The 17,680-nt window shown below is 45.9% G+C and overlaps 1 protein-coding gene across 2 annotated transcripts in view; it reads left to right on the plus strand.

The window, feature by feature from the left end:
• The window catches only part of ANKS1A (ankyrin repeat and sterile alpha motif domain containing 1A), a 175,416-nt gene that overhangs the window by 105,879 nt on the left and 51,857 nt on the right, over window positions 1–17,680 (plus strand). For both annotated transcript variants that reach the window (XM_012721321.1, XM_004673408.2), the window contains exon 11: window positions 6,144–6,724. In XM_012721321.1, coding sequence (XP_012576775.1) covers window positions 6,144–6,724 — 581 coding nt within the window. The remainder of the gene's footprint in view (window positions 1–6,143; window positions 6,725–17,680) is intronic.

The following is a 17,680-nucleotide window of genomic DNA, read 5'->3' on the forward strand; positions in this document are numbered from 1 at the left end:
TGCATGGGATTATGGTGATGGCACATGGGTGACTTGGTGATGGGAAACCCGTGGGGATTACAATTGAGATGGAAAAAAGAAAATTGTACAAAATGATGTAAAAATAAACTTATAAAAAAAAAAAAGAGGTTCGGAAAGAAAAATCTCACAAATATTCTGTAACTCTCGCCTCTTGAATCCCAGTCCAAATCTTGTTTTACTTGTTTGGTTGCCATGGGTCAGAATGGGTCTTTTTGTCTTATCATATCACTGGCTTTAGTAAATGCCTGTATAATGTACTCAGTACTTCCTTTTGCGGAAAGCATGGTGACTCTCCAGAAGCAGCCATGTCCTTAGGTGTTCTCCTGGACACACATGGTTCCTGCCTCACCACCGTGACTAGGTAATTAGAGGTTCCCAGTCTTTTGTAATTTTTTTTTACTTTTGCGTAAAGAACTGGAGTGTAGGCCAAAGTTGTAGGGGATGTGGCAGACGAAGGGATCACCAGAGATAGAGTGATGAGCAGAACAGGTGGATCTACTGGAATACACTGCTGAGGGGAGCAGTGGGTGGTCAGGAGAGGTCTGCTCTGCCATGTGGGTCACCTCCCTGGGTGATGCTGCTGAGACTTAACCACTGGGCCATAGGAAGGCCCACTAAATGTTCCCAGTTTTAACAGCTCAAAAAAAGGAAAACAGTTGGGGAAAATGGGGTAACCAGTTTCTTGGGTCTGAGAATTGATTTGCCTTCACAGCTGCTCACATTTTTCAACCCTAATATAAATGGGTATGGATGACTGAAAATGTGTAAATGTTAAAATGTTATTATTGAAAGGTCCTTGAGATCCCCATGGATCATCATAGTAATTAAAATGCAGCCCAGAAGACCCCTTGCTTCAACAGCTTACAGGGTGAAAGGCACACGAGCACCCAGAATGAATAAAGATTTAAAGTTGAAGGGACTAGGAATTAGCATGCTGGTGTATCCTATTCGTTAGAGCAGCTGGCCTTGATGTATGGGAAGAATGGGAAACAGCCCTCTCTGTGTCCTGTTTCTCCTTGTTTCTCTCTTAAAGAGCAGGTTGTGAGAGGGATGTTGGAAGCCTCTGTAGTTCTGCACTGGGAACACAATTCCCACCTGAAGGGAGGCCTCAGGCCTGAAAGTTCTCTTCCATGAGTCAAGAGTCCCTTGGCATGAGATTTATGTCTCTGCTGTTTCTAAAGTATTTCCTCTTCTCTTTAAACCTGTCAGGGTCTTATTTCTCCTTCAATGCCCGTTCCAAAACTACCTCTTCTGAAAAGCATCTTGGTTCAATGTAATTACATTTTTCTTTTAATTCTCTGTGTATCAGGTTTATACTTATAGTTCCTGTTAATTTTTTTTCCTGGATTATATTTATTCATGTATATGCTTGTATCTTTCAATAGCTGGTAAGCCCATTGCAAACTTGGTATCCTCCTCTTTATTTTGCCTGGGTGTCCCCAAAAGACAGACCTTTTGCTCATGCAAATAATGGGATGGTGAGCACAAGACAGGTCTTGGATCTCAGTTTCCTACCTCAGCCTGAAACAATAGTAGAGAGGGCCACAAAAGGTCAACAAGGCGAGAGGCTGGGTAGAGGAACGGCCTCCCACCTGCCCAGGTTCTGAGACCAAAGAGCTGCCAAAAACCAAAATCAAAAGCTATAGCAACACAGCACTCACACAGTAGGGGCCTATGGCTATAGCCTAACAAAGGACAGTGCCTGATGAGAAGACAGGTCTTGTCTGTGTGTCTCACCCACACACACAGTTACAAGAGACCTCAAGCTCCAGGAACAACTACCACGGTGTTTATTTTGCAAATAAACAAATGAACATGGGAAACAATGAGCTCACTGTACCCACAAATGCAGCTATCTCACCCAGGTAGTTGGTAATGGTCCCCACCAGTCACCAGGAGTGAGGACAGCATTGACCAGTGGTGATGGCCACTACTGGTCCCTTGGGGTAGAGACATTGTTAAGAGCTCTGTGAGTTGTAGGGTTGTACCAACAACAGCAGCTCTCTGAGACACAGCCAGGGCCTCGGTGCTCCCTTCAGGCCACATCAGAGAGAGGACCAAGGCCCAGTCTGTGTCAGAGTCTTTCAGCTTCTCTCCCTCCTCAGAGGGCGGCTCCTGGATGCTTCTTTTCTTCTTCCTTTGGAGGCTGTAACTCTTCTTTTCTTCAGGGGCTGGCATTGTGTCTTCTCAAGCTGGTGTCATTGTTTCCTGGGCTGGCGTCATCTCTGTCCTCCTCCAGGGGCTGGTGATGTCTTCCTAGGACTGGCATCCTCATTTCTTCCTCAGTTCCCGCCAACCCTGGCTTATGTGCACCCACAAATTGACTGGATCATTTTTTCAATCCTGTGGCTGATTGGACCATTTACCCGTCAGCCCATAGCACCTGATTGGTCCCTTCCACAACCAAGAAAGTGCACTTTGCATAGTCTGAGGAGGAACCTCCACAACCAACCTGTGGTGAGAGGCTGGGTCCTGGTAACAAAAGTCTGATTGATCCATTCCATGATTCAGGAAGTAAACTGCCACATAAATGTCCTTTGAGGAGCAATTGCCACGACAAAATGGCAGTTAACTGAGCTCTGGACTTGTGGTGGTGGTACAGCAGGGTGAGAGGTCACCACTGCTCCTGCTGCTCCCACTGCTGAGGTGGCTGGGACCCAGTAACAAACCTCTCATCATACTACCTTCTGTCTGTTCTTACGCTTTTGAGAGTTGTAAGGATGGTGAAGGCAATGCATGTTTGTACTTGTCTGCATTGTCTTTGATCTTTGTTACAAACCTGTGAGGATCAGAGAAGTAGTTGCTCTCTCATCTGCAAGTCGAGTATGTGGTTAATAGATTCTGTGTGGAGAATACTAACAGTTGTTTACATCACAATCTGGCATGTGTCGGGCATGGTTCTAAATACATATAATTTAATTCTCACAACAGTCCCCCATGAAATAAATAACTATTAAAATCATCCCAAAATTACAGATGGGAGTACTGCACACAGCGAAGTTAAGTCATTTGCCCAAGTTCTGGCTCTGGATTATTACATTATATTGATAACACCTCATTCCTCAGAGACCTAATATTATCCTGACTTTATAGAAGCGGAAGTAAGGGACTGTTGAGTAGATCTGTTCCATCCTTTGCTTTGCCAGCACATCTAGCTTAAACCACAGGTATAGGTTTTTAATGGGAAAGAGAAAACACCAACTTATTAAGATCCTGAGGTTGTTAGAGCTTGACATGTTTTTAAAAAATCAGAATGTCTTTCCTAGGAATTACCAGGATAAGTTGTGTAATTATAAAAGTCCCTTTCAGTGATTTCCTATATTCCATAAAATATTGGTGGGTTTTGGTTTCTGTAATGTAATTATGACCCTCAGAAATTTTTTCCTCCTCACATATTTCCTTCTTCCATAAGTTTCCATTCCTTCTTTCTACCCACTTCCTTCCCCCTGGCATCTGTCTGGTATCAAGTTCTTGGCATCTGTCTCTCTTTCTTCATTGATGGCTGGCATGAATGGGTGGCTGTTTGACAGGGCCTTCATTGTCAGCTCCCACAGCAGCATTCAGAACATTCTCTGTAGCCTGTTTCTGAGGTCCACCCAGGGCAGTGTAAGCCAGGCTGACTCCCGATTCTGGACTATGGTGTTTTTCTTTTATTGTTAAATTCCCCACTCATCCCCCACACCCAAATTGTTAAATAAAAAGCCAGAAACTAATGTGGAAGAGTAGAAACCATCCTCCTTTTATAAAATTCCTTTTTATATTCAGATTTAATCAGAGGGACATTGCACCTTCGGCCAGGATCTGTAAGAAGTTGGTCATTAGCTCAGTCCTAAAGGTGGCATATTTTACAGCTTGGTTGACCATTACTGTCCTGGGGAGGCCTATTGGCCTGAACCCTATGATTAGATGGTCTATGTTGTCCCTTCTGTGTCCACACCATGCAGTGCTATAGGGCAACCATGTTCAGACTGCCAGTTGTCATCGGTGGTTTTCACCGCCCTGAAATCAGGGTTTCCTAGGACCCTAGGGCCTGAGTTAAGCTGTATGGAACTCTGACATACACAGAATTTCACTTTGCCTGGAGAAATGATCCAAGTTGTTCAGTGCTCTGCACCTTACCTTTTCCGGGGTAGAATTTGTGAGTTAGTGGTATGAAAGTCCTGAAGCAGTTAATGTAGAGGAGACAGACAACAAAGTTCATTTGTCTGGCTTTCTGTGGACAAGTAAATCAAAGCCATAAAGTGAAGCTAATTGGCTGCCCCCTCTGCAGCAGCAGCAGACTTGCCAAAAGCTGAACAGGCTGTGGAGACTGAGCCACTTTTCTTGAGAGGTGGGATGAATGGAGCCATGCCCTGCTCAGGTCTCGGGGCTGGCTGTGCTTGCAGAGAGCTAGTTTGGGGTTTTGCTAAATGCTATCTTGGAAAAACCAGTGTTGTGGGACACTGCCATTGTGTATCATGTTTTGAAACTGCACCTCTCCTTACCTAACTATCCTGTTTGGCTGTTAACTAAACTTCCAGAAGGGATCTTGTGGCTACAGACAAGGTGCTGAAGGAGAGAGGGGCTTCCGCAGATGGTAATAGGAGAGGCACCCAAGCAGGGTGCTCACAGGGAGTAGGGGGGCCTTTTACTGTCACAGTATGGTGGAGACGGAGTCGCGTTACTATCATAACATAAAGGGAATTTTAAGGACTCGCTTATTTTAGATACTGAAGTCCAGCAAGATGAGGTCACTGGCAACGCCACACAGCTAGAGAGCAGCTCAGCCAGGACCAGAGCCAGGTATGCAGAAGCCTAAGTTAAAGACTTTGCCCCTACCACCTTGGACAAACCACTAAAGATCTGAGGGCCTTAAATGCCTCTTCTGTAAAACAAGAGTTGAATATAAGTCTTCAGGGCTAGGATTCTCTGCTTTCACGAACAATTCTTGGGAGCTTTGGCAGGGTAGGGAGTCATTGCTGTGTGTACCTAGGTTCCACTTACAGAGAGAGTAAGTTGAATGTTAACTGTGGAATGTAAGCAAGTACTGGACACAGGTGGTTATCTACCCCCATGATGTGGGCTGAGATCTCAAAAGGGTCTGAGTTCATGCAGGGCAAGCCCCTTGGGTGTCCCAGTGTGATCTGCTGTGAAACTCTGATTTACTCAATTATTTATGCTACTTCAGGGCAGAGGTATTGGATATCTTGGGTGATATACAGTAGTAGTTGGCCTCATGAGCTTGTAGTGTCAGATTACTGGGATGTTCGGAAGGTCTGCAGAGAACTGTAAATGTCTCTTGGCTTTGACAAATTAAGACCATTTTGTTTTTAGTGGATCAACTAAGGTTAAACTTAAACAAATAAGAGCAGCTGGGAGGCTTTGGAAGCAAAAAAGTGTAACAACCCGTGCCTTCCCACCCCGCCTCCAAAAAAAAAGTCTGCTCCCAGAGGAAGGAAGGATGAGGTGTGGGACTCTGAATAGCCCCCTCTGAGGAAGGAAGCAGCAGTTAATCCTCTGCTGGGTTTTTTTGTTTTGTTTTGCAACTTCAGTTAAGGAATTCCAGAAGTTGCAGGTTGTGGATCATGACCTCCATTTTCCCCCCCACTCTGTTGCTGCTTGCCAGAGGAAGGGAGGGCCGGTGGCTCTAAATAACACTTTGGCCTTTATGGAAATGTATCAGATGTTCCAGGAGTGAGTCTCGCTTGCTCATGCTTGCTCACTGGCACGGGCTCTTTCTCTCTCACTTTTACTTCGCTTTCACTCACTCTCCTCTGGAGTCTTTTCTGTAGGATATAGCTAGCACTTCTTCTCGCCTTATATAGCAAGGTCTCCTCATTAATGTTAACAGAAACCTAACAACAGGGAATGCTGCCAGATAGCATTAATCAGACCAGTGTTTGGAATTTCATAAATGTTCTGACTTTGGGTCCAAATTGAACCTTAAGAACAATACCAAACTGTTTTCTTCCTTCCTCTCTCTTCTCTCTCCCTGCACCCTCTCCCCTGCCTACCAGCTTCTCTCTCCTTGCCTCCGTGTTTGAATTCCTCTGCCCTACTAAACGAACGCTTACTGCATTGGAACTTTGTTGATTTTTGCCACGTTTAATTTTTTATTTCTCTGTTTCTCTGTCCACTCCAAGACCATAGACGGAACAGCAGCAGCCGGAGCCAAGACTCTACGGAGGGGCAGGACGGGCAGGTCCCAGAGCAGTTCTCAGGTCTCCTCCACGGCTCCTCCCCAGTGTGTGAAGTGGGGCAGGACCCTTTCCAGTTGCTTTCTGCCACTGGCCAGAACCATCCAGAAGGGTCTCCTGGGCAGGGCGCCTGCCACGAGGCCAGAATGCAGCTGGAGGAACCGGGTCTGCATGCTACTGGAGCCTCCCTGCCCAGTGTCCTGGATCAGAGAGTGGACTACCCAGCAGACCTGCCCCCTACCAACAGCCAGTCGCACCCCGAAACTTTGACTCACACAGCATCTCCACATCCTGGTGGTGCTGAGGAAGGAGAGCGGAGCGGGGCCAGAAGCCGAGCCCCTCCCACCAACAAACCCAAAGCTGAACTCAAACTCAGCCGCAGCTTGTCCAAGTCTGACTCTGATCTCCTGACCTGCTCACCCACGGAGGACGCTACAATGGGGAGCCGGAGCGAGTCCTTGTCCAACTGCAGCATCGGGAAGAAGAGGCTGGAGAAATCGCCCTCCTTCGCCTCAGAATGGGATGAGGTAAGACCTCCTGACGTCACAGGAGCTGGGCTGGCCGCAGCCCACCACAGCTCCCCTGTGTGCCGACTCCTGGGACCAGGATGTAGGCCAGAGCTGCCCTGGTGCCTTCATGCTGTGAACAGTGTTTCTGTAACCGTGAGGGATTTGATTCCCAGGTAGCCAGTGCAGGGGACTTCACTGCCTGGAGAGCAGAAGACAGGTCCAGTCACAGTTAAACTGAAGGGTGGAGGCCCCAGCCACACAGGGCTGAGGGAAAGGCAGTTCCTAGAAATGACATGCTATTTGAAAATATTTGGATCCCATTGGTCCCTTTGAGAGAGTCATGCTCATGTTGAAGATGGTTAAGAAGAGCTAGTATCCTAGCCATGAGGCTTCAGGAGGAAGGGTGAAGAGGCAGGCATAGCCAGAAGGTGGAAGGGCTTTTGGGGGAAGCTGCTGCAATGTTGGGGGAGGAAACTTTCCTGCTCCTTGCTCCTGATTATTCTTCCCGCTTTCCTCTGAACCCAGATGCCTCTCCCAGCAGAAGCATTCTGCATCCTACCCACCCACCCCACATTCCCGGCTTACTGAGGTGGGGGGTTATTAGGTGGGTCAGGAAACACAGAGAGATGGTGCTGAGAAAATACGGAATCTGAGGCCCAGATTTCTTTCATAACCATTGTTATAGAGTAGTTGAAAATATTTGCCCGAGTATTTTTCAGTGACCTGTGCCATGTCCTACTAGTCAGAAGAATGCATTTCCCAGGGATCAGTAAGCACCCGGGAATGCTGAAGTGCCCTCACAAGCTTCTTGCTGGGAGAAATCTGCCTTTGAAGTGGATGGGGTCTGTCTCTCAGGAACATTTCAAGAGATGAATTTAGCCCTCCAAGAGGAGGGAACAGTGCAGCTGGTGTGTGCATTTGAACAATCTGTAGGCTGGATGCCTCCGCCTTTGGTAGACTGCAGCTGCAGCGTTATATAAACCAGAGCTAATCCCATTCCAGTGTGGGGGGACGGGGCAGGGCAATTCCTTCAGCTCTCTTATCTCCAGCTAGGAGGAGGTTTTGGACTTGTTTAGTCAGGGACAGAGGACTCCTGTGCAAAAGCAGGTTTTCACTGTTTAGTGGACTGAAATTTGTGAACCTGTGCTAGATGCCAGGAAAATCACTGTCCATGAGGTCACCTGACTCTGAAGAGCTAGCACACAAGAATATGTGTGTTTGTAGGAATGTGAACTCTACCTTTGGTCTTCAAAACAGATTTACTAACTTGCAGTCAGTTAATAATAGGGTAAGGCCGTTTAAGATGAGAAGTGCTGTGTGCTCTGAATGGCTGAAGTGGTCAACAGAGAAAGGCATCAGTGGGTCTGGGGTAGGTGGAGGTTTAGGGAAGAGCAGAGAGGGGCTTTTGGAAAGATCACGGAGAAGTGAAAGAATTTGACATGGAACTAAAGCATCAAGTATTCTGGCTAGACCAGATGGAAACTAGAGAGATGTAGAAGGGGCATTGAAGGTGGAAAAAACATGATAAGGGCTTGGGGCTGGGAACGTCTTGGTCCTATTGTGCAGTTCGAAGAGCCGAGAAGAAATAAGGGTGGAAAGGGAGAGTGGGACCAGATAGTGGGAGCATCTTGAACATGAGGCTGAGGTGTGACTATTTGATTTGATATCAAGGCAGCATCCCAGAATCCTTCAATGGGCTAGAAGATAGCTTTGCCACTAACGAGGTGGCTGGTCTTTATGGCTCATCTCCTGAGCATACCCTCCCCAGAGAGGTCTGTGTCAGCTCTCTGCACAGGATATTCATGCCCTGTTAACAGGCCTCATTGCCAAGGGATCTTATGGGTGCCACCATTTAGACACATTTTTAAGTACCTTGCACAGTTCCATGGAGAGGAACCGTGAAATCACCAACATACAACCCAGCTTAGTTGAGGTTTGACTAGTAGGGCTCCCATAAAGCAGTTGTTGCTTGAGCTCTCAGCTCCCCCATCTCCTCTACTTTGAAGCATGGGTGACTTCAGGAAGCCCCAGTGTTGTTAAAACCTCACTTGAAAATAGCTTACGCTATCTCTGTTGCAGGCAGAGATTGCAGGTGGGTACAGTGGACCCAGGGACTGTTTGAGGGTTGGCTCCTGGGCTACAGTGTGGCCAAACCCCTAAAAGCACTGTTCCACTTTAAATTTAGAAAAAAAAAAAACGAAAGGCAACTGAGGCTTTATTGGAAAGAAATCAGAGATGGGGCTTTACTTCCATAGTAAACATTACTAGGGCCTGTTATGTATAGTCCTCAACTCAGTTTTTGTAGACCTCTCTATCTAAGGAGAAACTTTAAGAAATGTTTCCCAGAGCTTGGCCCTAAACCCAGCGGTTGGCAGACTTTTCCAGAGAAGAGTATTAGTGAATGGCTACCCCACCCTGCCCATGACCAGTGACTGCGTTACCTTGTCTTATGCCTGATGATTTTTTTCTTTGTCTTCATTAAATCCCCAGGAGGTAAGGAGGGCTTCTCGGAAGGATCTTGGGCCCAGTTCAGCTCCTCCCCATGGGGCCAGAGGGAGAGATGAGCTCTGGGGGGCCAGAAAGCTGTGATCTCAACACAGAGCAACTCGTGCTTGAGGCAGCCCAGGGTAGTAGGCAGGACTCAGGCTCTCTGGCTCTGGAGTCAGCAGATCCAACACTGAGCCCCAGCTCCCCCATGTCCTCTACTTTGAAGCATGGGTGACTTCAGGAAGCCCCAGTGTTGTTAAAACCTCACTTGAAAAACGGGAGTCCTATTTGTGTTTCACTGTTGTTTGGTTCCTATTATGGATAAGGTATTATGGATGCTAAATAGTAATGTCATTAATGTGCCTGGAGATTAGGAGAAGGTACCTGAGACCTGCAGGGCCTTACACCTTCCGAGTGGCAGAGCTTTAGGGAGGTGTCTGGTGGTTGTGGGGTAACGAGGAAGCCGTGGTATTCAAGCCCTTCCACCCATGATGTCCCGTGCAATGCTGCCCCACCCCAAAGGCGGAAGAGCTGCTGGCCTGCGAATGTAGGGCAGGTACCCCCATTGTTCTCTGGGAAATTAATGAGCCTTTCTACTTTAACTCCTGGAGAGAAGTTGCAAATAAAGCTGCAGCCCTTTCTACTGTTTATAAATCAAATACATTCTTCTACATCATGACCAGCAGTGGCTACTGATTGGCTGGTTGGTTGGGGTGATGTTATCTTGTTGGGGAGCACATATAGCTGATAGATTTGGGAGTCATCTGCTCCTCACAGCTGGTGAATGGGGTCCTTGTTGATTACCCCAGGCCAGATGACTGCTGAAAGTTAGCTTGGTTAAATCTCTGAGATCGTATCTACTAGTAACACTAAAATTTCCCCTGTTTTTCTGTTAATATTTTAGATAACAAAGATGTGATAGAGTTTTCTTTTTCTTTTAAAGATTTATTTTATTTATGCATACAAGAGCTGGGTGTAGGCCAGAGTTGCAAATGGAGAGGATTCACCAGAGACAATGGGGAGCAGAACAGGCAGATTGACTGAAATACATTGCTGAAGGAGCAGCAGGCGAGACAGGAGGGTCCACCACACCATGTGGGCCAGCTCCCTGGCCAGGGATCGAATTTACCCTGTAGTGGCTGTCAATACCTTGATAGTGCCGAGACTTAACCCCTTGCACCACCAAGGTTTGTTCTGAGTCCTCAGAATTTGCTTTTTAAAGCATTGAGCCTAAGAACATATCTAAATCCAAGTTTGAATAGCTGTTTTCTGTGTTCCCCAGTCAAGTCAAAGCACTGTTGTCTTAATGGCCCCTGATGCATAATACAGATTAAACTAAGAAGCTGAACGTAAATATAACATTCAAAATGTATAGATAAGAAATGGAAAAATCACCATCTCCCTACACACAATTAGTCCTCTGTTAACATTTGAATTCTATCCAAGTTTGAGGTCTTAGGATATTTACCAGTTAATAGTTTCCTTTTCTTACCTAATTGCTGCATGTTGTGGGCATCTTACAGTGGCAATATCAGTAAGCTCTGGATTCCGATCTTCATTCTACAATTGCTAGATTTTTGTTATATGCTTGTCTCATAAGGTTAGTAGCTTGTTGTTGAAACTTTGCTGCACTTGAGACTGTGCGTGGCATGTTCTGTCTGCCTTCAGGTACCTTCCCTACTCTTTCTCCCACGTTGAGTCGAGGAGATGGACTCACATGGACTGTATTAGTATTACCATCTCCCACTTCGCTGATCTTTCTGGAGTCTTTCCACCTCGTGCCCCTGCCAGCCTGGGCCCCTGCCTGTGCCCCTCTCCCTCAGTCCTCTTCCTATACCCTACCCAAGACTGTACAGATAACTCCCTTATTAAATCGCCCAGTCCTTGGGACTTAGTGATACAGACATTTTTTAGCACAGTTTCTATCAAGTCTAAGCCAGCAGAGATGACTGTGCACTGGAGCAGGAAACACGGCTGTTGCAGGGAAATTATAAATTAATCTTCATCTGCAGATGAGCCAGAGGCTTCGATATTCATTCAGGGCACTAGGAAGCAGGAGAGATTCAGCATCTAGCTTGAAGCCTTTCTCACTTCAACGACAGGGAAGAGACCTGTTCTCCTTTCCACTGCTGGCAGCGTGGACAGCATTTCCGCTTGTGCTCCTAAATCAGGATCTCCAAGATAGGTTTTCATCCCCTGTCCCTGCACTATTTGAGGCACCCGCGGGTACACACACGTACCCGCAATTAACGTCTGAAATAAGTACCTTGTAAGAAGAACAAAAATAACTTTCTGGTCAGATTACAGTTTGAATGTATAAAAAGTCTGTGGGGTCAGCTGAGTCTCTGACATACCTGCCTTTGAATGGGATTGAAGCTTAAGAGAGCAAACCACAGAAGGCTGCGTGCCTACTTAGCGTAACCATTTGAGTCATTTAAAACTTGGCTAAAGGCTTAAGTGATAAATGTGTATTTTGTAATCAGCTTTCATAAATAATAAACAAGTGGGGAATGGGTGAAGTGCAGGGACTGCTTTGTATGCATTTTGGACAAACAGAATGATTTCTGGTTAGGGATTTGGGGAATGTACTGGTCTGGTCTGAAACGGTAGTTCAGGGGACCCTTGGCTCTTGAATCCCTGAAGACTTGAAGTGGTAGAGGAGGGCCCCTGTCCAGGTCAGGTCCCAGACACCTCGCCCTTTCCAGCAAGCTGTCCAGTTGGAGGCATGATGTCATCAAGAGAGAAGCTGATTGGTTCAACTCCACAGAGGCTCTGGCTGCTTTTAACCCTTGAGGGTTGGGCGTGCAAGAGTAACTTAGATGTGACATAAAGAGATTCGGGCTTGAGTTTCCACCTGGCTAAACTTTCTGCACCCTGTTCTGCAATGTGTATTGTTTATTATGCAAATGGCCTGCTGTGTAGCCCTGTTTTGCTGAGCAAAACTGTCCCACTTTAAGAGTATAACGTTCCTATCTCAGGGGACAAATTGGAGCCTAGAGTGTCTTATTTAAATCGCTTCCTGGTATATACACAGAGGTCACATCTTTTGTCTCAGAACCACTAAATTTTCTGTGGTTTTAAGTGGTCCGGTAAAATTGATGTATTTCCCCCCTTATTTTATCTCACTTACTCTGCAGTAGTATTATCTCACTTACTCTGCAGGCAGTCCTGAAAAAGTAGTTTTGGTCTTTCTACCTGATAAATCTCTTCTGTTCATACATTACAGTTCGGTGTCTGTGTCTAGCCTTGGTGCTCACAGAAAGAAACACCTTTCTGTTCTGAATAAGCTGAAGTTAGTGCTGGGTTGCCCCGTGGTGAGAGGCTTGGCACCCTGACCCCACCCAGTGCAGATGGAGGCTCTCTGGGTGACCTCTGGATGATGACATGCTTCTCTCTGAACAGATTGCTGGAAAGGGCGTGGTCCCAGGGCTGTGGCAGGAAAGGATGCCCCCTGCTGCCACCTCAGGTCTCACCACTGAGTCTGGGTGCCCCACCTTTTTCTCTTTTCTTTCCTCATTTCCATGCTTTTCTCAGTGCTGCTTTCCCGCCTTACTTATCTTGTTTCTTTTTATCTCATATTTTTCCTCTTTTCATCTATATTCTTTCCTTTCTTTTCTCTTTCATTATATTTACTTGTGACATCAAGAGGCTTTTCTGGTAGCCTTTCTATCTTACCCTTGTCTGCCAAAAGGACTTTTATTTTCTCTTTTCAACATTTTTACCACTGTTTGCCTGATTTCATAATCTACAGAGCATTTTACCACTTGGGGTGTTAGTTCCTCTCTTCCCCCATTCGCCACCATCCACAGTCTGCCCCCAGACCTTGCTCCCATTCACTTAACTGCATCAATACAGGCACCACCAAGTACATGTAGGGACCTAGTAGCATTTCTGAAATTGCTAACATGAAGATAATTTCCCATTCCTCCTTTTTTGTTTTACTACGTTTTTTTAAAAACACCAAACTGAAAGCTTGGGTGACAGTGAATATATGATAAGGAATTGATCTTTATTGTAGTGCATGCAAATGTTGAGAGTCACAGAAACATTTTCTGGGACATCCTTTATATACTTTGGTTCCGGTTTTGTTTTCCTTCTCTCTTTTTCTAGTAATAGCATCAGAAAGGAACAAACTGGGTGATTTTATATCATTTAGGGTATTGGAGTTTATCTTAGATCATTCCAAGCAGTTGCGTTTCAGAAGCAAATATAGATATTTTCATGTAATATAAAAGTGAGCTATATTTTTATAATTACTCATTCATCCCACTAGCTTCTTGAATGTCTGCTGTGTCCAAGGCACTATTTATTCCAAGCATGGGGAGGGGCAGTGAACAAAACAGACAAAATTCCCTGCCTCCTAGAACTGACATTCTAGAAAGCCAAAAAGGAAAAAGAAATAAAAATATAAGTAAGGCCCTCCCTGGCGGCGCAGCGGGCTTGGACGCAGCTCTGCAAGCTGGCACAGCCAGCCGCTTCAGTGCGAGGTCCCCCCACAGCAGACCTCACCTGGCTCTCCCACTGCTCCTCCCAGAAGTATACTTTGTCACTTTGCTTGTTCCACTCCCCACTCTGTCTCTAGTGACTGCTCTCATTTCCCCTGCACCTCTGGCCTGCACCCCAGTTCTGTATGACTAAATAAATTAATTAATTTGAAAAAAAAAAAAAAACTACAAGTAAAATGCATAGTACGCTAGTTGGCCGTAAAAGTGCTCTTGGAAAACAGAAAGTTGAGGCTAGGCAGAGGGCTCGTCGGTGAGGTCAGCCAGCAAGGGAGACCCCTCTGTGAAGGAGATAAGAACACGGATACAGAGGTGAGCCGGGTGCAGAGGTGAGCCGGCAGGACTCTGGCAAAGCGAGGAGCTGCTTTTTCTGTAATTTCTCCTGTAAGAAAGATTTAAAATTCCATTCTATACATGCCTTGTCTTACAAACAGACCTTGTCGCATGGCTTTTAATATCCTTTCTCCTTAGCCACTGTTGCCATCTGCTGCTTTTCTCATCAGGTTTTTCTTTTCCGTTAAACTGCACTAGGTGACTTCTCAAACATGCAGATATACATATTGTGTATGTGCATACACGTGCGTATGACACACAGTTTCTTTCAACTACTGAGCTAGAATGAAAGCTGAACTACAAATTTACAAACTTGATCACTTTCCTTGTCATCCTGGACAAGGGTTGATGGGTGGGAGGAGTTGTGTCCTAGGTCACTGTCCCATGGGTGCATCAGATGGTTGAAGCATAAATGGAATCTTAGAAACCGGGATTCTAAGGCTAGGAGAAGGGAATTCAAAATTATTTTGACTGGAAGGTGGTCAGGAAACTAGAAAACAGGAGATCTGTACAGTGAGGCAGTGACTAGATGTTCAAGGAATCGGTGCTGCCCTGAAAGGCATATTTTTTAAACGCTTTATTTATTTATGCATACAGAGCTGGGGTAGAGGCCAGAGGTGCAGGGACGGTGAGAGGATTCACCAGAGACAGAGTGGGGAGCAGAACAGGCAGACTGACAAAGTACACTGCTGAGGGAAGCAATGGGCGGGTCAGGGCGGGGATCCAGGCCAGGGATGAGCATGAGTTCGATCCAGGGTGGGGATCGAACTCATGCTGAAGTAGCTTTAGCTTCTCAGTGCTGTGCTTTAACCCGCTGTGCCACCAGGGAAGCCCCTGGCCTGTTGAATTTAAGTGCTTCCTCTTGGAAACCAAACCCACTGCTTCCAAACAGGCCCCAACTAGTTAGTGAGATGCTGGTGGCCTCAGACCATCTGTGGGCCTGGATGGACTGTGGGTGTAGAGGAATTTCTTAGACCGCCGAGATAGTTTGCCTTTTGTACATGGAGGCACGCATGTGTAAAGAGGGTATGTGTGTAGGTGCTGTGTTCTTTCAGATGGTGAGCTACATCTGGTGTGTCTAGCCTTGGGTGGGTGCCACGGGCTGGGGGACAGAGATCAGTCAGCCATGCCCAAGCACTGGCTGACAGATGGGTAGAGCATCCAAGCCTAGGTGAGTTTCAGGTCAAGATTCCACGTGTTGTGATGCCTCTGATGTGTCCACACCCCTTCTCAGTAAATCTGCTCAGAAGACCTGCTGTTGTCTCCTTTAGCCCTCGCCATCTCTGGAGCCCAGTGAAGTATAGCAAAACAAGCTGGCTTCATTATCTACTCATAAGACAAGAATGTTTCTATGTTTTTCCCTCCTTGAAATGAATAGGCCCCAGAGAAGTTTAATTTGTTTAGAAATATGCTGTGTGGTCAGAGTGGTAGCTAAGTAATTACCTGGCCAGAGAGTAAGGGACAGGCATTTTATTATTTAAGACTCTTGGCGGACAATTCATTAATCTGCTCTTCATTTGGGCTTTCCTTTGGAATCTCGTGACCCTCAGCAATGACACAGAGCTCTTTTCTGGATCCTGGTGTTGTGCCAACTGCAGCCTCAGCTCTGTGTTTTTGAGGACAGCTGCTCTCCCTGTGTTCTCCCTTCCTTTCCCTTTCTCCTGCTTTATTTCACATAAGTGTTCCTTTTTTATACCACCAGGTGAGTAGCCAGTGGGTAAGAAGCATGCTTGTGGCCTGAAGGTTCTGGGCAGGCCAAGATGCCAAGAGATATTTCCCAGGCATCCTGCTCTGTCTTGCTCATGCACGCTAATGACCCAGTCTCTGGCGCCACAGGGCCCACCTGTCCATAACTCAAGGCGGCCTGTTTATTTGTCTGGACAGGTGGAAAACTGCCTAAGCTCACTAGGGGCCTACAAATGACAATTTGTCTGGCAGTCTGTTCTTGCCTGTCCTGATTAAACTACTAGAAAGCTATTGTAAACTCAGGTGAAATGGTGTGGTTTATGTAAACCGTTCTGGGTTTGATTTTGTTTTCCACTTTGGAGCTAGTTCTTTTTAGCAGAACCTCCCTATGAAATAATGGAGGAGGATCTTGTATCTGATTGGCAGCAGGCCTGCACTTCTTTCTGTCTTATTGCTGGAGACAAGGCTTCCCTCACTGACAACATGGAAGGGATGATCCTGGAGAAGTTGATCCTGGGGTGTTGGTGGAGTTCTCTTTGGCAGCCCATAGGACAGGGGAGAACGTCATGGAACTTGGGGTGTTGTAGCAGAAGAGTGCACTTCAAGAGAGAATATCTCCCATCCCCAAGGTCTTGAGTTGTCTCTGCAATTAGAGGGAATATTTGCTTTTTCTAGACAAAGCCAGCACTGGGAATGGAATTTTCATCTGCTAGGGATTTTCTCTTTTAGTTATAATATCTGAATATGGCTGAAATTTAAATGTAGCAAAGAAGGTGTCTTTTTTTTTTTTAGATTTATTTATTTATTCATACAGAACTGGGGTACAGGCCAGAGATGCGGAGGGTGAGAGGAATCACCAGAGACAGAGTGGGGAGCAGAATAGGCAGATCAACGAAGTACACTGCTGAGGGGAGCAGTGGGCGGGTCAGGAGAGGTCTGCCTCCCCATGTGGATCTCCTCCGGGGCAGGCAGGGATCGAACTCATGCGGAAGTGGCTTTAGCTTCTTAGTGCTGTGCTTTAACCCGCTGCACCACCAGGGAGGGCCCAGAAGAAGGTGTCTTTTTTAAGTTTCTCTCTCTCTACCCCTCAATGCCACTTTGTACATACTATTCTGAATCTTGCTTTTCTCATTTATATTTTTTTGAAACCATCCAATTAAGAGTTTCCTTTTCTTTTGTACACTTCACAGTAGATGTCTTTAATGACTTCTGAATTCTGTGTCCTAGTTAAAAAGATAGTCACCTTGTTATATGTTAGAACCTCAGATCTTACCACAGACTTCTGAATTCTGTGTCCTAGTTAAAAAGATAGTCACCTTGTTATATGTTAGAACCTCAGATCTTACCGTATAACTGAAAGTTTGTATTCTTTTATCAAGCACACTCCATTTGTCCTTCCCCTCAGCCTCTGCTTCTGTGAGTTCGGGTAGTATTTGTCTTTCTATAGCTGACTCATTTCATTTAACAAAATATCCTCCTGTTTCGGCCATGTTGCAAATGACGGAATTTCCTTCTATCATACTTCTGTGTGCGTGTGTGTTTCCTCTGTATATATACCCAGAAGTGGGGTGGCTGATCATACGGTAATCCTCTTTAATTCCTTAAGGAATTTCCAAACTGTTTTCTGTAATGATGATGCAGTTCATAGCCCCACCTACTATGCATAAGGGTTCCTTGTCCTGCACATCATCACTGCACTGGCTCCTTTCCTATTAGATGATCGCTATTCTTACAGATATGGGGTGATGTCTCCTTGTGGGTTTGATTTACATTTCTCTGGTGCTTAGTGATGGTGAGCATCTTTTTGTGACTCTGACATGACTCTGACATCAATTTATATGTCTTCCTTGGAAAAGTATCTGTTAAGGTCTTTTGTCCACTTAAGTGGAGTTTTTTTCTGCCCACTGTTGAGTTGTTTGAGTTCTATGTAGATTTTGGGTATGAACCCCTTATCAAGATGCAAATA

The sequence above is a fragment of the Condylura cristata genome, unplaced genomic scaffold, assembly GCF_000260355.1.
Source record: "Condylura cristata isolate star-nosed mole 26May11 unplaced genomic scaffold, ConCri1.0 scaffold00001, whole genome shotgun sequence".
NCBI classification, from domain to species: Eukaryota; Metazoa; Chordata; class Mammalia; order Eulipotyphla; family Talpidae; genus Condylura; species Condylura cristata.